Below are 25,994 nucleotides of genomic sequence, written 5' to 3'. Positions count from 1 at the left end.
AAAGTGGAGTTGGAGACGCTCTAAATGCACTTGCACTATAGATCATTTAATTAGGGGACCACATTGAAGATTATTCTGTGATTAATGGACGACTTTGCAGCCACAGCCACCCTGTAGTGTGCCAAATTAAGCAGACTCTGAGTGTATCTGGATATAGATATATAATGGCATGATATATAATGTATATCCATGATAACTAACAAGACTTGGGAAAACTGGAAAGTGGACAAAGGTTACACTTGTAAAGCATTGCATGAAACAGGTGTGTGTCAGTAACTTAAAAGTAGTAATATTAACCTGAATGGTTGTTCTAGTGCGTGCGTGCGTGTGTGTGTGTGTGTGTGTGTGTGTGTGGCTCTGGGATCCGGTACCGGTGATCTTGGCCTGGGTGGTCTCCTTGGGTCCCGGGGGGAAGAGCAGCTCTCCGTGCTCACCACCAGACAGAGGTCCGTACTTGATGCGGTAGTTTTCCACCGGTGCTTGGCTGTTCTTCCACTCGAGAGTGATACTCTCGTCCGTCAGCTCCACTGTCTGCAGGTCTCTGGGGGCGTCCAGGTCTACAACATAGACACGGACCAAACCTTAAGACTGACAATGGGGGAGATTTTCCTTGTTTTGTTTTACTAGGGTACTTGGGAGGACATTTGGTCCCTCAAGGAACACAAACCAGCAGGATATCCACCCTCATTAACTTAGAGCCATACGTAAAGTGTGTGTGGTCCAGCCCCCCTCCCCATCACCTGAAACACAGCTCATTAAAATGATGATGAACAGTTATTGGCTGTGCCTGGTTCATGTAGACAGTTGTGATGTAACAGGTTCGGGTCGATCAATTTTTGGCCTGTTAACACATCAAATCGTCATTTCAGTCTCACCTGTGAGGAAAGACTCGTGGACAGGAATGCTGGTCCGCTCTCCCCTCCGAGCCGACAGGGACACCTCGTACTGGGTGTCGGGGGTGAGGCCTCCCAGGTGGTACTGGGCGTCGGTGGAGGAGAGCTCCACCACGGTGCGATCAGTGGGGTTGGAGCTGGGCCCGTAGGAGACGCTGACCCCGTCCACCTCAGCCACGGGCTGGGACCAGGTCACCAGTGCCGTGGTGTCCGTCACGTCGCGTACGTCCACCTGGCTGGGGGCATCGATCACTGAAGAGGTAAGGGGTAACACAGTGATGCCTGTTAATTCCAATGTCCTTCTGCACATACACTTATGATCAGGTGTTTGCTGAACGATTGTTGAAATTGAAACTTGATAGACATTTTTGCACGAAAAGAGGATTGTGGATTTCGTCTCCTTTCACTTACATGAACATTGGATAAAGCCAGGTTCAAAATCTATTTTTCATTTTGTTGACATATTAGAGTCAAAGGATTTTACAGAGGGGATTTTAGATATCTATCACGCTATAAATCTGAAAATACTTTCAACAGCCATAAAAAAACATTTTCTCAATGTTTTTAGGAATAAAATGTTCTATATCACGTTATGAATGATATATGAGCAAACCCCTCTGTAAAAACCTTCAGATAGGAATGAAAGTGAAAGGTTTGGTGTATTTAAAAGCTACTGAAGTGAGGGTTTCTGGCTCAGAGTCTGAGAAAAAACTAATTTTAAAGATATGTATCGTAGAGTTACATATATTTTCAAGACACTACAGATGAATAGGGTAAAATTACTAGTAGTCGACCAGCACCATGAAACATGCTAACCTGTGGTGAATTTCGGAGAAATCTACGAATTCAATTAGACAAAGTAGTAAAATAAACACCTAAATGTTTATTTAGGATGATGTCTTTCTACTAGTCTAAAACAAACATGATATTGAAGCAAAATAATCCCGAATCTAAAAATTGACCAGTGCCTGAGTGGTGGAATAGGAGAAATAAAGAGAAGTTGCACCATGTAAAGCCAACCCAATAACAGTATAGGTGCACAACAAAGCTATAAGTTATCCACAATTAGCAGAATCCCTGAATTCTTTCCTTGTGTTCAGTCTCAGATAGTATGTCTTCTAAATGCATACCAAGGTTGTGTGTTCCTAACTGGCAGCAAACTAATCAATGTCATATGTAACATATGTCATTGTTCTTCATTTCCACTGGGTTATAATTGTGCCTGGATGAATATAACTAGGAGAACCTTGGCAGTGCGGGTGCTTTGGTCTAATTACAGTGAAGATTGAAAACTCAACAAAAAGCTCAAACTGTCTTTTTTCTGTTATTCTTCATAACTTAGTTCTTTACCAGACCATTTCCCTCTTGATTTAAGATGCATTTCGATCCAAGCTGCATTTTCAAGGTAGTAAAAAGTATTATATTACGTAAAAGTTATGTACGTTTTTGCATTCAAGAAGACAAGACGTGAATTCACCCCGAATGTTGCAAATTGAGGCAAAGACGTGTGAGCGCGTCTTGAAAACGTTTCAAATTTTTGTACTGTTTATATGTTACTAGCTAGCTTCAGCTATGGTCTGGACCGTCAATGCTTTGGCTGTTTGGCTGTATGTTCTGAACGCACATCACAGTTCACCAGTGAGTATCTGCTGTCTTATTTTTAGCAGTATCAAGACAACCACCATTAGTAGAACATATAGCTACTGGTTGCATCACATACTGTAGTATGAAAGAAGGGTCATGCTCTAGTTAACACATTAGCATGGCAGACGTTACTGTCAAACTTGCAGGCTTGTGTCTCAATTGTATTTCTTTCCAGCTAGAATTTTTGAGCCGCAGTAGACATTTTCAGCCCAGGAATGAAATGTTGCTGCGTTGCGTCGCTGCGTTGCTTCGCTGCGTTGCGTCGTTGCGTTGCGTCGTTGCGTTGCGTCGTTGCGTTGCGTCGCTGCGTTGCGTCGCTGCGTTGCGTCGCTGCGTTGCGTCGCTGCGTTGCGTCGCTGCGTTGCGTCGCTGCGTTGCGTCGCTTACTTTGTTATGTTAAGTTGGTATATTACTTTGTTACATTGCCTTACCTTGTTGCCTCAAATTATGTTTTTTTCAAACCATAACAAAATTTTGTTTCCTAAACCTAACCAATTGTTTCACAACGTTAACCACGGGCATTGTGCGTTTCTGCAAGCGTGATACACGGCTGATTTGAAACGTATTCATGAATCTTAATTTTGGTTCAGAAATGTCGACGTTCAACATATCCTGTGGTTTGCAGAATTTTACAATTCCCAAATTTTTTCTGTCGATTGGGAATTGGGTTGAAATTTTTTATCATGGTTATATCACTGGTGGTGAGGCTTTGCAATTGATGGTTTTATGGATTGATTAACTCATTGATTGATTGGACCAACAAAGGACGATGAAGGTAGGAAGGAGATCGAGGGTTATATGCCTGAATACAGAAATGTCAGCAATGCAGGTGCAGAAAATATGACAGCCCTATTGCATTTATGAGGCTATTTGGACTATTTACAGATCAAATCCCCGTGCCATGAGGGGCACCTTCTTGCCGGCGCTGAAATTGATTTGTCACACGTAAGCAACTTTAGGAAAGTCAACCCTCTGCGTGGGGCTGATAAAGTGAAGAATCTGTATTTGAGCTTAACACAGATTTGTCTTCTGAGGACGCTGCGAGGGTGTCGTTCGGGTGTCACGATACCATTCTCCTGGGAGGCCGCCGTCCCTCTGAGCCTGAAGGCTTGACTGACTGGTGCCTCCCCCACATGGTGGGTTGGTTGGAGGGGGAGGAGAGAAGGGAGAGCGGAGGGACTCGCTTCACACAATTAGCCCCTCAGCATGCAAATCCCACAGTACGAGCCCACAAGCCGGTGTAATGGGAGACATTAAGAGAGCCTGAGTGACACAGAACTCTGAACCTCATAATCAAAGTAGTGCTGACACGTGGTGGCATACATATGTGTTTGCACGAGTGCATGCATAAACCGTGGATATAACAAAAGGTCATCCATTTTGACGTTTTCTTGCCATTTTGACGTTTTATTGCGCTCGCAAGAATTCAACCAATAAAGAGAACTTTCCTAATTTATCCATACTGTCACCATGACAAAAAAGATTTGCTCTTTTAAAATAAAAAAAGTCAGAATTTCTGATTTTAATTATTTTGTTTACACATTATGAAAAATTATCACACAATAGTATTTTTCATGTTATAAAGACATTTTTTCTTGTTCTTGTAAAGAAGCATTAACAAGTTGGTATGTAGTTATAACAGGAAACTTCCATATGGTGTTAAAAGAAGAAATATGGATCACGTCATGACGATGTGATTACAGGAATAGTTTGGAGTTTGAGAAAATCAATAGCACTCCAATATGTGTCTGTTTGATATGAAGCTGGAGACAGTTAGCAAAGCTTAGCAAAAATATATTAGTTAATCTTTTCAATTAACTCTAGGGCAGAGAGGGTTTTCCCACAACAATAATCAATTTATTTAAATGTGCATTCATCTCAGCAGTCTCTCTCTCATCAGCCTCCCAACCAAGTATCCCTCTCTATCTACAGTAAAGACCCTACTACCCTTCCTTTCAATATATTGTTCTTCACTGAGGCTATATATTGAGGCTATATATTTTGTGATAACATGAAAGGGATTAAGCTGAAACTATTTTCTTGCTATCATCGTGGCAGCAATATGCTGCTGTACGATTGTCCCTTCAATTTGAAATCAATTTGACCTTCAATTTGACTTTTCTCCCAAGGAAGGAATATATCCATGTAATGGGGATTTAGAGTGTAGAACAGTGTGTGCTACTCATAAGAATAAGGGATCCAGCCATCAAAATACAACAGGCATAATCACTGCACTTCCTTTTCTGTGGTTCCACTGTAGATGATACTGAAGAAATGTAACAAAACACCCTTAAATTTACTCCAGCTGTAATTTACCAGCCCTGCTCGTACTGCTGAGTGCATAAGCAACGGTCACGATAGGCCTCTAATGGCTCTTCCATGCATGCCTCTGTTTATCCTGGCAAAGAGTGGACCATTTTCGTACCATAAATAAGCAATGAAGTGGCCTGACCCACTGCTAGATGGAGCTGCCATTTATTAAACTTTGAACATAGCTGCTCTGTTGAAACAGAAGTCTCCCGGGGCTTACAGCCACCGAGACTATACTTACAGTATATAGAAAACACACATTGAACAAATCCATCAAGAAATGGAGTAGTGTTTTGACCTGCCCCCATTCAACACCTAAATATAGCCCGGTGGTTAGTGGTTAGTCTGGCGGGTGAATCCATGAATTCAACCCTGTTTTCTCTCTTTATATTGATCCCCAGCCCCGAGTTCCTCAGAGTGTTACAAGCCATTGGGCTTTATAGCCCCGATGCAGCTATGGAGCCATCTCACAGCTTGCCAACAGGGCGGGAAATCCATATCTGTTTTTACTACCCCATCTAAATCACAACAATGCAATGAAGTCTAATGAGCTAATCACTCAGGGTTGACATGTCGGGCTGTTTTCAATTCACTGTTGGGGGTTGCAAGATGGATAACCCAGACATATCGAAACCAATGAACCTACGCAAAGGTATGAAGGTGACAATCTGTTTTTGCATTATATTTTGATGGCTTAAACCTTGATTTCCCGCCACCCCCTCAATCTGCAGCACTTGGTCAGAATGGTGAAAAGGAGTTGAGGTTTATTCTTTTTAATTGTGGTTGAATATAGGATTAATACGAAGAAGTTGAGAATTAATCGATAATATTGGTGTTCAATTTGTACCTGCCTTTCTAGAATCCATCCCTCTTTAGTATGAATATGTTTCTGTATACGTTTCACGAGGGGCAAAGTATGCATCAACACTAATAAGCTATGGCAGACTAGCAGTAGAGAACATACCATTTATACCATCAAGAAAGATGTACATCCTGCTGGAGTGAAACCATTCCAGTAAGTCTAAAACAAAAGAATGATAAGCCGGTTAGCAGTGTGAATGTGTACACTCACTTGTGACGACGTTCTGGGAGGCAGGCGGTCCACGCTTGTTGTTCTTCACCACCTCCAGCTTGACCTCGTACTCCTGGCCGGGGCCCAGGCCCGATTGCTCAAAGGTGGTCTCTGGACGTCCGAGGGAGTTAAGAATCTCACCATCTTCTTCTTTCTGCCAATACCGAGAAACACCATCAACCACTACAAAGACTAGTCCTGGCATAATGTGTGGAGTTGGTGGGGGAGGGGGGGGGGAGACTGCTAAATCATACATAATGGCGCTCTGGGTGGCGGTTGGACTTAAGCGTTGACAGGGGACTCGGTTTAATAGAGTGTAGCTTTGAGTAGATCCCAGTAGCACTGCTAGGAAAGGTTTCCATGAGCACTCAAATGGGAAAATAACGCGGTACACAAAGAAAATGTATGGCAATCGGAGCTGTCAAGACATGCTAACTGCTTTGTTTTTGCATGCTGGCTCGGCTGAGCCATTTTCCACAGGAAACCCACCATGATCCTCATGTATGCACATTAGGCAATTATTTAATTTGAAGTAGGGGGTCTGCAGTGGGTCGTATATGGTTTCTACCAGAGGAAAATGTGCACAATAGTGCAGGCTGAGGTAGGCTCTACAGGTCAACCACCTCCTGGAATACAGAAAGCCATTAACATATTGGGAAGCAGGACTCACTGTGTTTCTGAAGATGAGGTTCCAGCCATCAAAGGCAACGTCCAACGGGTCCCACTGCACCTCCACTGATGTCTCCCTCACTGACTTGAACTTAAGCCCCTCAGGCTCAGGCAGATCTGGGACACATAGAACAAAACGTTCACTACATTTCATCTAGATACTATATAGATACTATACTCTGTGTTTTGTTACGTGCCACAGAGGAGATTGACATACGTGTAGCCACCCGAGCGCTGACAGGAAGACTCCTCTTGTTGTTGAGCACAGCATAGACACTGATCAGGTACTCTATGCCAGGCTCAAGCTCCCGAATAGTGGTCATCTTCTGGTCCCCGGGCACTCGAGCTTCCAGCTCAAGACCTCCAGGGGCCGTTGGGACGTGGGTGATCAGGTACTCGGTCACATGCATCTCATTCTCCCAGGACAGGTCCACCGTCTCTGGGGTGACCTCCACCACTGTCAGGTCCTTGGGTGGCGAGACTATGGAGAGACACTGAAAATCAGTGGTTTGTACTGAGGTTTATTTTTTTAATGTTAGTAACATGGGAGTTTTCTCCAAGTTCTATATGGTTTAGAAATGTGGCTATGGACAGATACATTTACTTGCTGAACATGTGACATTTTGAAAAAAGATTAGATAACATCAAGATGGTGCTTCCAGAATTTGGATTGAAGTGACTTCATCTAGAAAATATGTATAAATATAATCTGAAGAATGAGTACAGGATTCAGAGCCATGTTGACATTTAAGTGTAAAGCTCACTGAAGGCTGATGTTATATAAAGTGAGTTATTAAAGTAATAATGTCGAAGATTTTCATTTAAATAAATGTCTGTTGAGCCGAATGAGGTAACACAATAGTGAATGACCCTATGCACCACTGGTGAAATGTTATGCTCCACTGGTGGTATGTTGCAGACGATTTGTTCCCACTATAATGCATCTTTCTCTCGTTGTAAATTCACTCATTACCTACTACATTCAGGTGACTAGGAGGAGGAATAGTCTCCTGATAATGTTGCACCTGTATCAATGGGGCTAGTAGCAATCAATCAAAGCAATTTATAACCACAATAACACAAAATCATATTTTCCCCATTTATTAGGGTAATTATAGAGATTATTTGTATAACATTTAGTTAACAAGCCTTACCGGTAGTGCAATGAAGTAGACGATGGGATGAATTATTTTAAATTAACCTGTGGAAAGCAGCACAGCATGTATGCATGGTCTTGCTTACCTTCAGAGCAGTCCTCTCCAATGAAGCCCTCGTTGCAAACACATACTCCATTCTCACAGTGTCCCTGGTTCTGGCAGTCATTTGGACAAGTCAGTATGGAGCAGTCCGGCCCGGTGAAACCTTCATAACACTCACAGTTGCCATCTACACAGTAACCTCGATCAAGACAGTTCTTGGGACACGTCTTCTCACTGCAGTCCTCACCAGTGAAACCCTTATGACAAACACATTGTCCGTTCACACAGTGACCGCGGTCCAGGCAGTCATTAGGGCAGGTCAGCTTGCCACATTCTTTACCAGTGAAGCCAACGAAGCACATGCATTTGCCTTCCACGCACTCTCCGCGGCCCATGCAGGCTTTTGGACAGGTCTTGATGCTGCACTCCTCCCCGGCGTAGCCTCTGTCACACATGCACTCTCCGTTGACGCAGCGGCCATGGTCTTGGCAATTGTTAGGGCAAGAGAGCTCGCTACAGTCTTCGCCTTGGTATCCTACATTACATACACATTCTCCATCAATGCACTGGCCCCTGTTGTTGCAGTTGTCAGGGCATGAGAGGATTGAGCAATCTTCACCCTCAAATCCTGGATCACAGATGCACTTCCCGTTAAAGCAATGGCCTCTCTCGTTGCAGTTCTTGGGACAGGTGAGCTTCGAGCAATCCTCTCCACTGTAGCCGGTCTGGCACACACACTGGCCATTCACACATATGCCACGGTTGTTACAGTTGCCAGAGCAAGTGAGCTCACTGCAGTCTTCGCCAGTGTAGCTATCTTCGCAGTAGCAGGTTCCATTGATGCAGCGTCCGCGGTCATAACAGTCATTCGGACAGATGAGTTCGGAGCAGTCAAAGCCTGTCCATGGCTCGTCGCAAACACACTCGTCTTCTACGCATCGTCCACGTCCCAGGCAGTTATGGAGGCAGTTGGTCTGGGCGCAGTCCTCACCGATGAAGCCGTCCTCGCAGAGACAGGACCCTTCGACACAGTGCCCATAGTCACCGCAGTCCAGCAGACAGAGCTCAATACTGCAGTCGTCACCTCCGAAGCCCTCAAAGCACTCACATTTGCCATCCACACAGCGGCCCTGGTCCTGGCAGTCATTGGGGCATTCTGGTTCGGTACAGTTGGGGCCCTTCCATCCAGGTTCACATACGCAGCTGCAAGTGTCGGTGCTCCAATTCCCACGGCCATTACAGTAGGGCTTTCTGGACACTTCACCTGGGGGTGGGAAAGAGTATTGTAAAGCTATGTGATCACAAATCATTCCGTAAAACAACGTGTGCGATGCATACACAAACTATGGCTGCATATCTAAGACAACTGGTCCAATAGAGTGTTGTAGGAATGAGTCCTAACATACAAAACTTTGTCAGGATTTTAGCACTTCCGGTTCCCTTGTCTCAAAGTCAATGGGTTTTTTTGAATGGGTTTTTGGTTCGATGCCTGAAAGAAGGTTTGTGGTTAACATAAGCATAAGAGATTTTAACATTTTGTATGAAATACATCTGTAAATATCCCTCTCGTGCATTTTGAAGCTTTTAGTGTCTTAAAAAAGGCTAAATAGTGGCTAAACGATACTGAAAAACCTCATCATTCCGACTAGTGCACCTTTACAGTCCGGTTGTGTATGCTAACGCTCAAGCGACTGTTATTGTAGTTCGTTTGTAGATTTTCACTTCTGCAGATTGCATCTAACCTTCAAAAATCCTGAAAGTGGTGTTCATTTGTGAAGATTAACTTGCTGAGAAAAAGGTATGTACCATTTTTTGTAAAAATATAAAATACAGCAAACTGCATCCTTACTTCCAGATGGCCTTTAAAATCAGTCCATTTCATCAAACCATGAAAACGTATTTACAGAGACTGGAAATCTTCTCAACAGGGTGAATGTTTCCAAACTTAATGATGCATGGAAGGATGCTCTGACAACCCATAACAGTCGGATGCTAAGAGGCTTTGCACTGACAATGATGTTTAAGTCATGACAGGAGATAAGCCGAAAGCTTGAAAAAGATCATGAGAATCTGTTTGTTTGCATTAAATGGGTCGCTGGTCTACATTAGATTGTGATAACTCTTCAGGTCCTTTAATGCAGAAATAGTTAGTTTTCAAAGAAGTGTGCCCACAGCTGCATCACTATTTGACAATAATGTCACTGATAATATAGAAATAATGACTAAATATTCACTGTATCATATTCATTTTATCAATTTTCATGTCTTTAACCAACACGTTCACTCCCAACTTGTCAAATACCAACAAGTCAGTGACCCTACCCTTCAAAGAATGAGGCTCTGGGTTCCCATCTAGCATTGATTTTAGACATGTTAGAAGCAAAATGTCAGTTTCTGCTTGTTGCATGCGTTGCGTCTTTTCAAAATAACCCTCCACAGAATTTACTTAGTTTAAAGGTTTACTTTATAAACAAAACTACTTGGTAAGGTTTAGGAAAAGATTGTGGTTTAAAATTTGTACGTTTGTTACATAAATGGCGTTAGTCAGGGATGGAGGTTATGTATCGAAAGTAATGTCTGACAGTTTAATAAGGACGCGGAATGCTGCACTGCACTTAATTGGTTTTATTCTTACCTTTTAGATAGAAGCCACTCGGTCACAATAGGCAATTACGCATCCTCTACATCTCACATTACCTGTGGTGTAACGCAAGGTTCAATTTTAGTTCCAATTTTATTTTCCATACACATGCTCCCACTTGGTCATATCATCCAACGTCACAATGTTTCTTTTCATTGCTACGCAGACGACACAAAGATATAACTTCCCTTGAGACCTGGTGACCCCAGAAGCCTAGTTGCTATTTTAGACTGTCTTAATGATATCAACTGTTGGATGGCACAACATTTTCTTCAACTCAATAACTCAAAATCAGAAATCATAATATTTCGTCCCCCAAACCCTATCGCTCCCATTAAAAATGCCCTTGGACCCCTGGCCATTAACATAAAGTCCACTGCCAGAAACTTAGGAGTAGTTTTTGATTCAGATTTAACTTCTTCTGCTCTGAGCCTATTTTTAGACCTCTGCTCAAAAATTGCATACCCATACTAAAAATATTGTAATTCTCTAACTGCAAGGTATATTTGAAAAATTTTAAATTTTAATTTTAGATGTTATAATAAAGGTAACACTTGTGAGATGTGTTCAGATGTGTAAATATCAGTGTATATGTTACTGGTTAAGAGTAAATGAAGATGGAACACAACTCAAATTGAAAAGTTTCAGGTTCCCCTGAAAGAAATGCACATTTATTGATATTATTTCTTTGAAATAATGCAGTCGAAAGCCTAAAAACTCTCCCGAATCATAGCACAACATGTCAGCAGTCTCTATGCAAAATTTTACTTTGATAAAGTGAAGCATACAAAAGTTAGAGAGATTTTAGTACAGAGAGGTCACGCGAGGTCAAGCACAATTGTCATTTTGGAACCAGCTGTTCCATTGTACTTTTATATACTATATAACTATATATTTCACTTGTTTTATCACTGATAGTGTTCAATCTATCCAAATAAAGCAGTTTGGCATCATTTTGAGAGCTAGAATCCTCTCTAAGGCCTCTCTGTGTCTGTCTATTCTCGTCTGACTGCAGTTTGACTGTGTCTATGTGAGGCTTTCTCAGCCTATGGTTGCTGGTCAATGTCAGACTATGACACCTCGTTCGACGCGTCAGAGTCTCAGGAATGCATTAGAGGTAACATGGGCTTGATTGACAGAATCGTTAGCCGAAAAAAACAAAACTGCGCCGTGCATCGCCCTGTGTAAAAACGGATTCGCCGAAAGTGAATTCCCTTCCCCCACGGTCCCCCAGGCTTGTCTAGCCCCCCTTTCTCCAGGAAACACTTAAAAAAACACAGGAAATAACTAGCAACAGTGTATTTAGGAGGGAAACAAGGATTTATGCCGTACTTTTCATGATTCAGCGTAAAGGTGAGGTGCTGCTAAGATTTTTTTTCGGTGAAGTGGTTTGTTGTTCTGGCGTTTGTTTGCTCACAGCTCTGTACTGGTTTCACGGAGAGAAATTCTGAAGATATCTCTGGATTCTGTGTCGAATTTTCGTGCTTTCTGATGTATTGGTCGGCCGTGTTAGCTTGTGGCTTTGTGCTGGTAGCTCGGAGTGGAGTTCATGGCTCGCCGAGTCATGGCAAAAAACACGTGATATTATGGTAAATCTTCTAGTTGATTATATTAGTTGTGTAGAATTGTGTTTGGAGTTTGTAAAAATGGCTTAGATGATAGTATTGCCCAGACTTTTATTATTTAATCTGGTATATAACATGTATACATGCATTATCTTCACTCTCGATACGTGCATTCTTTCGACGACATGTGCTACCCCCCTTAAGCCCAAGAGCCCCCAAATTTGGGGGCCTCGTGCATAGCTTCAAACCACAAGTCACAAAAGTTGTCCAGTCCTGTTTTCTACAAATTAGAAACATCGCCAAAGTCAAAGGAATGCTCTGTCAACCTGAACTGGAAAAAGTAATTCATGCATTCAACTTTTCAAGACTTGATTACTGTAACTCCCTTCTTTCTGGCATCAACCAAAAGTCACTCTCTCGCCTCCAACTAGTTCAGAATGCACCAGCTCGGCTTTTCACTGGTTCTAAAAGACGACATCACATCACCCTAATTCTGGCCTCTCTCCACTGGCTCCCTGTAGGTTTTAGAATTGATTTTAAGATTTTACCGATCACTTTCAAAGCACGTATGGGTCTGGCCCCAACATATAAAGGGGAAATGTTGACCCATGAGCCAGCTCGCAGTTCCAAAGTTGAGGCTGAAAACGGTGACCGTGCCTTTTCCAACAGGGCCCCTTGGCTTTGGAACGAGCTGCCTGAGGAGATAAGGCTCGCAGAATCAGTAATTTCTTTTAAATCTCTTCTTAAATCACATTTTTACAGACTGGCTTTTATGTGATGTCGTCGCTTTCCTGTTCTAATTCTGTTTTCTTTTCATTTGTTGATTTGACTAAATTATTTTAATAAACGCAGTTGCACTCGATTGTTCGGCCCCTATTGCAGTTTGAGTGGCTGGGCACGGCCAGTGTTGCAGGTGGTTTCTGCGGGTTTGGCGCGGGTTGCCGCTTTTGGTGACTGCTGCGGTCTCTGAGTTGGTCAGTCCCTTCATGGCGGCCGTCTTTGGTGCTTGGTGGAGCGCCCTTTTGCTGTTGTGGCCTGGTGCAGGCGTGGGTCGTGGCCGGGCGCCGGGTTCTGCTGGCGTTCCTGGGGGATCTTAGCCCATTAGCCCCGGGGTGGGCTGAGATTCCTCGGGGATGCTGTCGGGGCCTTGTCCGGGTTGTTTTTTGGGAGCGGCTGGGGGTTTGTCGATTTTGCGGATGGACATGATTTGCGGTGGGGGTTGAAGCATTTTGAGTGCAACTGTGTATGTGTATATATATATATGTGTATATATATATATGTGTATATATATATATATATATATATATATATATATATATATATATATATATTTTATTTTTTTTTAATTTTTTTTTATTTATTTTTTTATTTTATTTTAAATTTTATCAATTATTTTATCTCATTACTTTCTTAGTTTATTTTTAACATATCCAACAGTCTCACTGAGCTTTCTGTTGTTTTTATTGCCTTGTTTTTGCTGCTTTAACTGTCAAAGCACTTTGTGGACTCTGTTTTTAAAGGTGCTATATAAATAAAGTTATTATTATTATTATTATTATTATTAATGGTTTACAATAGCAATAGCTGAAAGCGACACATATAGACGCTAAAGAGTGCCTCTGGGTGCTGACCAATTGTCTGTATTTATCGAGTTGGGACGGAGAACTGGTTGTCTTTACATGTTTATTTCCATAGTGTAGTAAAAGCAAGGGAAAAATATAACTACAAGGTAGGATGATAAATCTGTGAACCTATCCAGCCTTTTATACAGCCAATGTTCGAAATGATTCCCTCGGCCAGTTTTTAATGCTGTGCTGCATTTGTTCCCTTAACTGAAATCCATAATTCACAACCGTTCTGCTCTCAAACTGGAAGCACTTTAGAAATAGATTTCACGTGAGTTGACTTCATGTATAGTAAAATAGACACACACTGCCATTACAACACAGACATTGCAGTACAACAGCACATAGAGTGAAAGGTATAGACCTACCCGTAATCTGAGCTCCACAGCAGCCCGTCCCACTGCTGCACTGCTCTCTCAGACTAGACAGCTCTGACTCCAGCATCTCCAGCCTGTTCAGGATATCCTTGATGTCCGGCAGCTGGTTGTTGCAGCCGCACGCCTGCTTGGGGATATTGATGCGGTGGGTGAAGACGATCTGATTTTCGCCGTCCACCGTGTGCTCCATGTGCTCGGTGTTCTGCATGTCAATCGGGGCACCCTTGTGTTTGAGCTCGGATTCGCTGGGAGATTCAAGGTCCACGGAGCAGAGGGACGTGGTGGGGACGTTGATGTTGTAAACGTGGTTGAACACCACTGGCTGGTCCGGTTGGGGCAGGGTGAGGTTCTCATGGGTTTTCATAGGCGCCAGAGCATCCCTACGGTGGCGGATGACCTTCTTGACCAGGCCGGCGTTGGACAGCTCGAGGAGCAGGGCCACGGTCACGCAGCCAAAGATGAAGCCTTTCATCCCCATGACGACCCCTGACACTGAGGAAGTAGCAGCTTCGTGCAGACTATTCAGGGTTCAAATAGGTGTTTTTGTCTTGAGTAAAAGAAAGCACAGACAGAAGGGAAAAATTAAGAAGGGCACTTCCTTCCCGGCACATAATTGTTACATAGTTTGTCTTTATGTCTTTGCACGCATACCAATCTACGCAGAATTCTGGTGGATATTCCCTTTTCTGGTTTGCCCTTGCCATTCAGGATATATTCATTAATATACTCTCACCACACATACACACATCCACAACGGGGGCCAAAGCTGGACATAAATATTATAGTATCCCACTGAAAAGCAATTAACCTTCTTCAGTTGCTCCCAACAAAAGACCACTTCCAATCCTGTTGCTGCCCCTGACCCACTTTAGGACCCTCTGCTCTTAGAGGAGGAGACACACACTTAGCAGATGACATTCTTCTCACAATTCCTTTGAGGACCGGGGAGCAGCAGCCATCACAGGGGCGGCGTGTGACCTTGGCGATCTTTGGCTTTCTTTTTTCCGGCCACGTTGAAATCAGCTTGCCACGGACAGCCCCAGCAACACCTGTATTGTGGGGAGCCTCCTCCGTCTTTTTTCTCTGCAGACCAGGCCACAACCCAAGTTGGCAGATTATTACCGGTGTATGGTTAGACCATCTGTGGGATGCCTGTAAAGCACAGAGGTCTGCTACCTGCAAACAGCTAGGTCAGCATTCTGACTGCTTACTTGACAGCCAATGGGTTTTCTTTCATTTAAAGTCCGTTGGAAAAAAAAGGGTTGTGGACTGGAAGCCAACCATAAGACCTGTTTTTTCTTTCTTGCTCTTTAATCAATTAAATATAAGGGTTGGTTACAGGTATGTTCTTGCTGTTATATAAGGTGTTATTTATTGATTTATTTACTTAAAGCATTTTGTTTCCTTTAATAATCATGTTTCTACTGGTTTTCTATCCTGAAAGATGCTGAGAGATATAAAAAGTACAATTCTTAGCCTGTCAGTACTGGAACCAAAAGGGAGAACAAAATTATCAATAGAGATGCCATGCATGCAAAGTGTCTGGCTCAGCCTCAGTTTATATAAAGCCTTTTTTAGCCCATCTTTTCAGAGATGCTGACACCAATCTTTTCCTGCCTCTAATAAAACCAATGTGTGCCTTGGCTGCTCTAAAGGTTAATAGCAGCTATTAGCAGCCAACATGAAAATATCTGGATAAGCACACAGGATATTTCAAACCCTGCGGTGGATTATGTATGAAGGGGTTTCATTTTCTCTCTGCTACACCTGACTTAGTGGCGCTGATGTGGATGCAGTAAAAAACATGGGGCTTCTTTGCTGGCCATCTTCATGCGGGAACCCGGAGGCTGACAGTCAGCAGGTAATATTCCAGCAAGAGGTGTTCGGTCTCCTAATCCCGGCCTGATTTGTGATTAGGCAAGCTGACAGATGAGCCCAGCTTGAAGGGATCTCACCGCTTCAACGCACATGCACCCTGCATCCCCCCAGACCCCTGATTAGACAGGCAAGGATGAGCGCCTCCATGATGGGTCGACTGTAAAAGTGCTAATATGGCTTGCTGAGGACCTTGGCCCTCAGGGGTCCATCCCACCCCCGCCACCCTGCTTCTCATGTCACACATGCACATCCACGCGCACACCAATACAGCCACACCGCTGTGCCCAAGCATCACAAACTAGGGATTAAATCAACAAAATAGCCAGAAAATTGCTTTGAGTTGCTGCTAAGGTTTTAGTTCTGGGCGGATGGTTGGCTTTTTGTCTTTGAAGGCTGGCTACTCTCCACATGGACCTCTGAGCGAGGCATCCCTGAGAGACCAAAGTGTGCTTTGTTCGAGAATATGTGGCTCTGGCAAAACTCTGCTTTATTCAGAAATAGATGAAGAGAAGAGACTTCCACGGAGTCGGAGAAGAAATCTGATTTGACCTTTTCTCTTCTTAGATGGATTCTACCACTCTTAAATATAAATTAGAACAGTCAGAATAAGAGAATCTGAGTGTGACGCTGAGAAGCAGAGGTGTTGATTCCCCTGTTTGGACTTCCTTCATGAGCACCATGTTACCCTGGCACTATGCTAATGCTACTGGTTTCTGGCACTGCAGACACAGACTTGATACAATCTGACTGCTGCTGCTTTGTTATTCCCTCATTTGGTTTTGCTGTATAGTTAGCGTCTCAAACAGTAACAAAGCATGTTGCCTGTCTTGTGGTCGAATGTTGGGTGATTTTTTTTTCCAAAAGAAACCTGCTGGCACACATATTCGGTGCAACTTATCTAAATGACCCTGTTGTGTATGAGCGAAACACTTGAAGTTTTATACCTCACACAGTGGAGAGCTGGAAAGATCCACTTGGCATTGATTTCAAAAGTGATTAGGTCTCTCGCTGTCAGGAATGCATGAGAGTGGTATGCACAAACCTTCCAACAAAAGTTGATACTCCTTAATGTGTATCGGCCAGAGGAAAGAGTCACATCCAAAGAGTCCAGGATTGACAATCCACAGAGAGTTGCTTCTTTACATATGTCCTGTCCTGATTTTTCCATTAATGTAATGTAAAAAACAGCAGCAGTAACTCACTCCCTCCTGACAAGAACAAGTGTTTTCCAGTATGTTCCTTTCTTTGCTTCCATGTTGTGCAAGTACAGAACCTTACACTTAGGGTACATCAGGAGAATGCATTTATTTCCCACAAAGGCAGACCAAGGGGATCAAGATAAGAGTTAAACAAGGGCAGTCCAGTCAGTACAAAACCCCATGAGTTACTGAATATCCCCAGCCCAGCAGTTGTTACTGTGGTTAACCTTTGCTGAGAATCCGAAATGGCAGCTTTTCTATTGTTGGGAAAGCAGTGGTTATCTGTGCAGCCGTTCTGAAGAGAAAATACAATTTGTTTTGGGACAAAAGAAATGCGAGTGTTATCCACAGCAATGTGTGGTCTGTCCTTTAAAAGCAAACCTATATGTGCTGTCAGTGCTTTTAATGAAAGGAAAAGAGAGATTGGTAGCAGGGACAGACTGGCAATCTGGCAGACAGAGCATTTTCACTGACACAACTTTTTGGGCTGACACAACTGTCTTTTCATTTTTTTTGCCTCACCGCCCCATAAAACCGGTAGATCTCATTGTTTTTTTTTCTTAATTGGCTGGCCAAATCACATCTTTAAATGATTTGCCCTTTGGACTCAGGGCCTTGATTCAACAAGGCATTTGCAAAAATAGGATGTGCAAGAAGGATAAGACAAAACGCAAGGGATGCGCGGAAGACACAAAAAAAAGACAGCCCAGAATATTAGTAGCTACGGACTTTTCAGACCCTTTAAGCGACTTGCTGCTCGCTGAGTAAAGATCAGCGGTCAGTCGGCAGCTTCTCTGGCAGCAACATCTCCTCTCTCGCTGTGGTGGAAAAAAATGTATATTTATATTATATTATGTTATATTATAACATAATATATTACTGTGTGAATAATATATATTACTATGTGAACTATAATAATATATGTCTTGCAAATAATAATTTGTCTTGCAAATAATATAATAAAAGTACTATGATACTTGAACTTATAAGTCGTTTTAAATGCTTTATAATGTTTTGTGATTATGGTTGTAAAGATGATAAATATAGCTGTAACTATAAATATAGTGCTATAAGCAGATTATTCCGCATTGTAATTATGTGTGCGTCTATGGCATCATAGACATGAAAGTGAAAATGTAATTTGTTTCGGCAGAAAATAAAAGACGTGTTATCAACAGCAATGTGTTGTAGGTCATTTCAAAACCAAAAAAACAACATCCAGTCAACGAAAGGAAAAGAAAGATTTGCTAACTGTCACTGCATAATGGCAGCAGTGAGTGTGAACAGACAGCGCAGTAGTTGTCTGATTACTCGACAACAAACAATCTGGATAATGAAGCGGCGTGCCCCCCTTGGTGCGTAAAAAGCTGTAAATATTCAACAACTACAACTCAAGTCCCAGGACTGTATGTTAATTAGGTCTGATAGGATGTGCACGTTTTCCTTTCATTTCTGAAGAATTTATCAAGCTTGCCTAGTTTTGTGGGTCACCCGTGACAAAAACTCAGCTTGCCTTCTTTGGTACAGTATCCAAATCTGGGTCGCTGGTACAAGGACTGAATGAAGGGTTATTGCCTGGGGCTCCTTTTACCTTGAGACACTGTCACACTAACAAGGGAAAGGGACCAAGAAATGGGCCTCTGTCATGGACACTCACTGCCATGTTAAGAATCATGAAATCCCACTTTAAAGGTGCAATGTGTAACATGTAGCCACATGCTCCAAACAAATGTGTGTGTGTGTGTGTGTGGGGGGGGGGGCAGCATTTCCCCTGTACTACTGAGTCCATACAATCTAAATTTACAATAATCAGTTCTAAAAAAGAAAAAAAGCTGAACTCCTAACTAACAGTAGAGATCTCTGCATTACAGAGACTTCTTTGACATAATGTCAACACTGTAACCTCTTCACATTCTTTAAAGAGGGCATATCCCAAAGAACCACATATGTACACTAGAATTGGAATCTGCTGATGAACATGTTTAGCACAATCAAATTGCCTTGCGAGGTGAAAGAAACCTCCCACATACGTCCTGAGCTAGAGCAGGTGAATATTGATTTAGATCCCGTGTCTCCACCAAGGTCATAGCCAGAGAGATAGCGAGTTGCTGAGGACAGCACTATAGTTGTGAGTTATAATCATCAAACACAGAAATGAATTTCCAGGAAGAGGCATGGTCGAGGCGCGATCGATGGTTGCCGTTGTTGCATTGCAGAAAAGGTTTTTCAAATTTGAATCACCTCGCGCTCTGGAAGACACACACTGTATCTTTTTCCACCCTTTATGACCAATGCGGCCGTTGATGTTGTGCTGAACTACACAAACCCCCCCTTAGGCAGAGTAAAGAAACAAACTACTGGGCGAATTTTGGAGGGATGCAGTTCGAAAACAAGATGAAGAGGCAATCAGTTTCGACTCATTTCATGTGAGGGAAACGACTGAGGCTGAGCGTAGGATTTGGTTCGAATGTGGCAGTAATGTGATCAGGCAATGACATCAGCTAATTGGGTGAAGACAAGTCTCCTCTCTTCTCGGGAATATCTTCTTCTGTCTTGTTTGACAGATGCATATTTCAAAAGCAAGTTAGGTGCAGCAAATCCCAGACCAACATGAATGATTATTACAAATATCATCTGAGCAGAAAAATCTGTCAGTTCTAAGGTCATGGAACCAGCATGATTAAAAATATTATCAAATGTATCAAAGTATAAAGCAAAAGTAACAGTAAAACTTGTTTTTTCTTTAATGACTGTGTGACTTTAAATCTGCACTATTTCATATTTTTTGTATTAATAACAGATCAAATGATGATACATATTGTGAAAGTGGTCATTCATAGTAACCAACCCAACTCTCTTCAGCGCTGTTTTTAAGATGACAGAATGCAGACTTGGCTATTCAAATTTGACCATTGCAGAGGCTACAATCAATGCTTTTTTTTACAGAATTTAAATGTCAAGTTGCAGCATTTTTCACTACATTCTGGTATATAATGGAACAATTTTTAATTGAATAATTGAGAATATAATGGGCAGATTAATCCTTGAAATGAAATCGATGAAAATATTCATTAATTGCAAAAAACTACTTTATGAGGTGACAATGTATCAGTGATGGGTGTACAGATTGTTCTGCTAACCTTCAGAGGCTAAAACATCTATTATTGGCTTTCAAGACATTTTCTTGAAAAATGTGCAGTAACATCACTTGACAACTTTGCAAATGACTATTTATGCTATAGTGTGAATACAATAACTCATGATGCCCAAATATAATTAGAGGATTGTTTTCACTGAGGTCCAGATGACACTTGAAAATATCCAGCCAATGTGGTTGCACTGGTGAATGTAAATGTATGAAATATCCATAATTATTTTCAACCTCTGACAAAGGTCCTTTAACTTTCAAGTATAAAATCTCTCCATCCCCTCTCAAGCCTAACAAATCCGACTGAAGGCACTGACGTGAATTCAATAAAGCATATCAATATTTCCACGACAACACTCATCATTATTTCCCAAATGGTAAACAATTTATGATGATTTGACTTGCTAAACAGATATGAAATGGGGAATACACTTTTTTTTTGATGGATGGAAAGAAGGCTGATTTCATCAAACCAAAGGCTGTGCTCATTGGCTCTCCGCTGTGACCCCATTGGAATTGATGACACAGATAGCGGGGGAGTGGTGGGGGTTAGTGTGTTCATGGCTGATAAGGCAGACGGGGAGGCTGGATCTGAGATACCGGCAGAAAACACTTATCTGGGTACTCAGAGAGAGCGCTCTGCCAAGGCTGAGCCCTATCGCGCTCGCAAAACAGCCAGAGTGCTTTGGAGCCAGAGCTGACATGTCTGACTGATACCGCCCCAAAAGAAGTCTATTTCTTCAACCAAAACCAATTTCCGACTTTGACACTGAGATACGGAGAAAATGAATGTTGAGCGAACGAGTATGCTCACTGGGTCAATTGCACAGCAGACAGTCAAATCTCAATTTACTTTTTACTGCATTGTGATTTGACTCGCGGCTCGTCCTGAGGCCCATCGATATTCTTTATGGCTCTTCCCCCGCGGCACCTCCATCTTGCGCTGCTGTTCTCGCTGGGTCCAGATGGAGAGGTCGGAGGCTTGTCCATTGTTCATGAGCTTTTTAACATGCCGGGATGCTGGTGACCTACTGTTTATTAGCCTAACCCCCGTGTGGTGTGCAGACTTGGCAGCCTCATGTGCAGCCTTTACAACACATCGACCTGCTGTTTTCTCCAGACACTAATAATTGCGTAGCCCCTCCGTTCTACCTACTTCCTTCCTCAGCTTTCACACTGCACTGCAATCACTATAAAAATCTGGCTCGTATCTGGCTGCTGCCTGTGTCGAGGTATTGATGTCAACTTCTGGGACTCGTCTAAACTTACTATGTAACTAACACCTTCCCTCCCAGGTAAACAGCTGCAGGGTGAAAGCCCCAGTCTCCCTGCAATATCAAGAGAGCGTTTGGCTAGTGACTACTTGTGAACTTTAAAAAAATGGAATTGTTATCAGTGTATTTTCTCAAGGGGGCACCAACAGGACATGTATCATAGAGAAGTGTGGAAATTTGTCAGACTGCATGAATCACTTGTTTGTACCAAACAAAACTATTTTCATTCTAGAGGACAGACAATCACCAATTTCTTTGCGGAATATCTTTGACGTTTGAGTTGTACGGTGACTAGAGTGGTGGATTCAGACATTGGAGGCAGAGATTTTTCTGATAAAGTCTAAAGAATGCTGAGTAAACATGTAAGAGGACTTTGCAAGGCCTTTCAAAGACTGCATATTTTAGCACTTTACACTGAAGGTTTATTGGTTACTTCCATTCAAACAGGATGGAAAGGATTTTTTTTCTCTCCACTATAAATGGAAGCGAGCGTGTTGGCTGCGATACCCGGACATCTGTTTGTCCTTGTCTGTGATGAAAGCCTGAAGCGTGTTGCGTGTCCAAATTGGGAGTGCCTTCCATTCAGACACTTGTATGAGCCTAATGACCCCGGTCCCCAGGGTCGGCTCTTCATTGGCTTCCCCTCTTTTTTACTATTTTCCCCAATTTAAATTGTCTGTCCCTCTCTGAAGGGCCCCCATCTTCTTCCAAGAACATTATGGCTCATGCATTCCAATGTGTGAGGTCACTGGTGGAGGCGAAGTGTCAGTGCGAAGTGTCTACCACATGTAATCATCCATTGGATGCCTCCAATGGAGGGTATGGACAATACAAAGGTATCCCGGATCCCACAGCTCGAAGACTTCCACTCCATTCCCGTCGCACATTAGCATCCGAGGAACATTAAAAACCACCTGGAATGCTTTAAACAATGGAATTACTTCCATTAGGGGGGTCTTTGTACTGTGGTAATGACTAATCGAACTGGGGCTGAGTGGGGCACAGGAAAATCCAACTGTGGTGACTTTTGTGGGAAACAAACATTTATTTGAACAAAGGCACGCTACCCTTTGATGCAATCCTTCAAGTTCAGCCGAGGATGTTAGAATTTGAGAAGACAGGATTCTTCTTCTGTGACCAGATTTTCCGCCTGTGGTGCTAGAGTACAATTCTGAGGTTCGCCCAAACCACGAAACACACATTATTTTTAATGTCTGTATTTAAAGCAGTGATTTCTGTTTTACTGCCTGACGTTCATCTTTTAACATTAGACCTTCAGTTTCACTGTGCTTAATGTGTCTTTTGGTTTACTAGATTCAAGGTATTTAGAGCCATCTGGACCACAGGTGGTCATATAAACCGGGCAGCACAGTCCAGGTGAAAACATCCAGAGATGTACTCAAATTATGTAAAATCTAGGGAAATTTCACCAAACCCCATGGTAGACAGCACGGCAACTCAGCAGAAACCATGGACAATGGAGAAGAAGAGAGACAAAGGGAAGAGCAAGAGAGGAGGTGACATTGAGAGTCTGGATCAGTCTGAATTAAAGATGATGTTCATTTAATCCAACCCAAAACATCTCGGCATATCTGCTGAGCCTTGCCCAGCGTGGGTCATCTGAAAAACCCACGATTACTGTTTGCTTTCAATCACCAGCGAAAGAGCTAAGTGGGGTTAAAGACAGTCATCCTCTCAGAGAGCTTTGTGGGGCATGGAGCGTCGGGAAGCGAACAGCTGTCCAAACAAAGGCCTGTTTCCCACTCATCGTTGTGCCGAGTGTCACTGTCAGTGGCTATCATGTGCCTAGCCAAAGCATCATCAAACATTAATGCAACCAAGCCTTTCCTGCCACCAACAATCGGACAGCAGATATGCAGAAAAAGTCAGTGTGTGATATCCGGAATAGGTCGAAATGAGTCAAAAGAAGAAGTATTTCAGATGGATTGAGCTGAACCGGCAAACCTGAAGTCACAGCTGCTTCATTGTGTCCGCATCTCCTCAACACACACAATTACCATCCGGCAGATGCTGCCCTGGTATCCTGTGGGTCTCCTCCATCACAGCCCACATTATATCTCCGCACACGCCCACATCTCGCTCTCCTCCTCACCCGTTTACCGCTCACCCTCCGCTCTAACCCTCTGTCACTATGATTTACATAGGCGTCCCCATATCGGGCACCGTAAGGATACGATTTTTCCGCAAACGGCTTCAATGTCAATCTGTGAGCCCTGCAATAAATCCTGCCTCAAAGAACTGCTAACCCACAAAAATGCTAAAAAAATAGCACATTCATTTGCCTGCAAATCAAAAAAATCATAAGCAGTTAAACACACCCTTTCTCAATTCATCATTCTTACGTTGTCTGGTATGACCAACAACAAACTTTATCCAGACTTGTGAGTCAGGTCGCTGACTCAGTAGCACTAATGACTCTTCTTTACTTGTGCTACTTTTACACTATATTTTAGCGTTTACCATTAACCCGTAATCGGCCACCGATGTTGCCGTTTAGCAAAAGTCACACCAGCTCACTTTAATTCTTAACATTTGTTTGACAAACTCGATGGACACTAAAGATTGTAAGACCTTTAGCAATCCAGAAATTATATTTCTGCTGTCAAACACCCACATCAGCGAACACCATCTTATTTACTGATCCATCCTCTATTTCATACTGTCTGTTTCTCTTTCTGCAATGTCTGTGTCGGATGCAACTGACAAACAAATGAAGCTGCCCTCAAGATAGGAGACTGGGAAGCACATGGAGAGGGACAGCCACTGCCAGCGTGTGTGTGTGTGTGTGTGTGTGTCTCAGTGAGGCTGCCAGTTTACAGCCGGCAGTGTGAATGCTGGAGATCTGGGAGAGGAACCAACCAGCAGCATCTAATACATAGCAGCTGTCTGTCTCCTGGGTTACACAAGCCTAATGTCTGCTGGCAACCATAAAGTGTACAGCTGGAGCTATTCCGGCAAGCAGCAAATACGGACACACACACTGACCCTACCCATCTCTCCGATCAGCATCAGCCCCAACGCATACAGAACAATTCAGTGGATCATCACAGACTTCCATCTCTGAAGACATTACTCTTTTTTTACCTGCTCTGGTAATAAAATGGGAAATAGCCAGCAAGTGAGAGGAAAAACTTTCACAGCAAAACATAATTGGCGCCCAGTTGCATTCAGTGAAGTACGAAATTCAGTCGGTCTCTGAAGTCCTCCCTTGTAAAACATGAGGGTGATTTTCAGAAGCTGCTCTGATGGCTGAAAATCCCACATTTTTCACTGGAGGTGAGGATATATAATAGCCACACATAATGATTAGCTGATTAGTTAACTGAAATTTAATTGACAAAATTCAATAATTTGGGTCGTTTATCAAGCACAATTTTTAAATGTTGATTGCTTTTAGTTTTTTCAAATGAGAGTATTTTGCTGATGTTTGTATCATTGAAAACGTAATATTTGAGGCTTTAGGACAAAATAAGTGATTTGATGTCACTTGCTGTGAATATCATTTTTTTAAATGTTTTGTTGACTAAACAATTATAATCAACAGAAAAATTGCTAATGCCCTTAGTTGTAGCCCTACAGTCAATTTCATAAAAAATGATAATGAAATAATTCCTCCAGAAAGTTTTGATATCAACTTATATAAAAGAGGGAAAAAGCTGAGTGAATATGGTTGAAGTTATAAAGTTGTTCAGCTTTGCAATACATTTTTCCTCAATTATCTTAAAGTCCATTCAGCCCATTCATTCTGCTCCCATTCAAGCACACCGGCTCCGTGCAGGTAAAGAAGGTGACTTACCTCACGGGCGCAATGCTCACGGCTCCTCCACTGATTAGAAAATGTAAGCAGAAGCAGGCGTTGAAGACCTCCTTATCAGCCTGCCCCGACAAACGTTCTCACCGGTGTGTATCTCTCAGAACGCTGACAGCTCTGACATCTTCTCTCTTCCCTCTGTTCTCTTAGTGTTTACTCGAGTCTACCTAGAGAGCCGGCTGATGTTGTGCAGCCAGTGAGAAGAGAGAGACGGAGAGCGGCAGAGTGAGAGAGTGAGAGAGAGGGAGGGAGGGAGTGAGTTCCCGTTCTCTTAAACAGTAGACCCTCTGCGGTCAGACTCCACTCCCACCTACTGCTCTCTTAAATGCCCCCCACCCATTCACCCTCTCCACAGCATTGTGACTGAAAGCGAAGGAGCTGAAACGGGACGCCTCAAGGCTGGAAAGGGAGAGAGAGTGACTGAGAGAAAGAGAGTCAGAAAGGAAAGGTGGGGATTCGAGGGAGGGAGGGGGGGGGTATGGTTGGACCACTAGCAGCAAATTGCAGCGGGCAAGCTAATGAAAGGCAAGATATGAGTGAATGCAGGGCCTGCATTAACATAGCGTTTAAGAAGTTGAAAGCAGGGAGTGAAGGGGGAGCTCCATTCGTGAGACTGATGAGGATGCAGACGAACACTGAATGTATAATAAAATGAGCAATGCTGCTAT

General features: G+C 42.9%; 1 protein-coding gene across 3 annotated transcripts in view; it reads right to left on the bottom strand.

Moving 5' to 3' along the window:
* The window catches only part of tncb (tenascin Cb), a 53,266-nt gene extending 27,543 nt beyond the window's left edge, over positions 1-25,723 (bottom strand). Inside the window, exons 1-8 of one of the 3 annotated variants that reach the window (XM_031877346.1) lie at positions 25,312-25,723; positions 13,987-14,542; positions 7,831-9,051; positions 6,806-7,069; positions 6,590-6,705; positions 5,920-6,073; positions 876-1,145; positions 372-557 (exon numbers count right to left, since the gene is read on the bottom strand). In XM_031877346.1, coding sequence (XP_031733206.1) covers positions 372-557; positions 876-1,145; positions 5,920-6,073; positions 6,590-6,705; positions 6,806-7,069; positions 7,831-9,051; positions 13,987-14,473 — 2,698 coding nt within the window. In that variant the 5' untranslated portion in view covers positions 14,474-14,542; positions 25,312-25,723. The remainder of the gene's footprint in view (positions 1-371; positions 558-875; positions 1,146-5,919; positions 6,074-6,589; positions 6,706-6,805; positions 7,070-7,830; positions 9,052-13,986; positions 14,543-25,311) is intronic. The other 2 variants (XM_031877344.1, XM_031877345.1) reach the window with 2 other exon arrangements.
* Between the last annotated feature and the right edge of the window lie 271 nt (positions 25,724-25,994).

Source organism: Anarrhichthys ocellatus, unplaced genomic scaffold (assembly GCF_004355925.1).
Source record: "Anarrhichthys ocellatus isolate YVR2014 unplaced genomic scaffold, GSC_Weel_1.0 scaffold134, whole genome shotgun sequence".
Lineage (NCBI taxonomy): Eukaryota > Metazoa > Chordata > Actinopteri > Perciformes > Anarhichadidae > Anarrhichthys > Anarrhichthys ocellatus.
The sequence above is the reverse complement of the archived record's forward strand: the minus strand, read 5'-3'. Positions and strand labels throughout refer to the sequence as shown.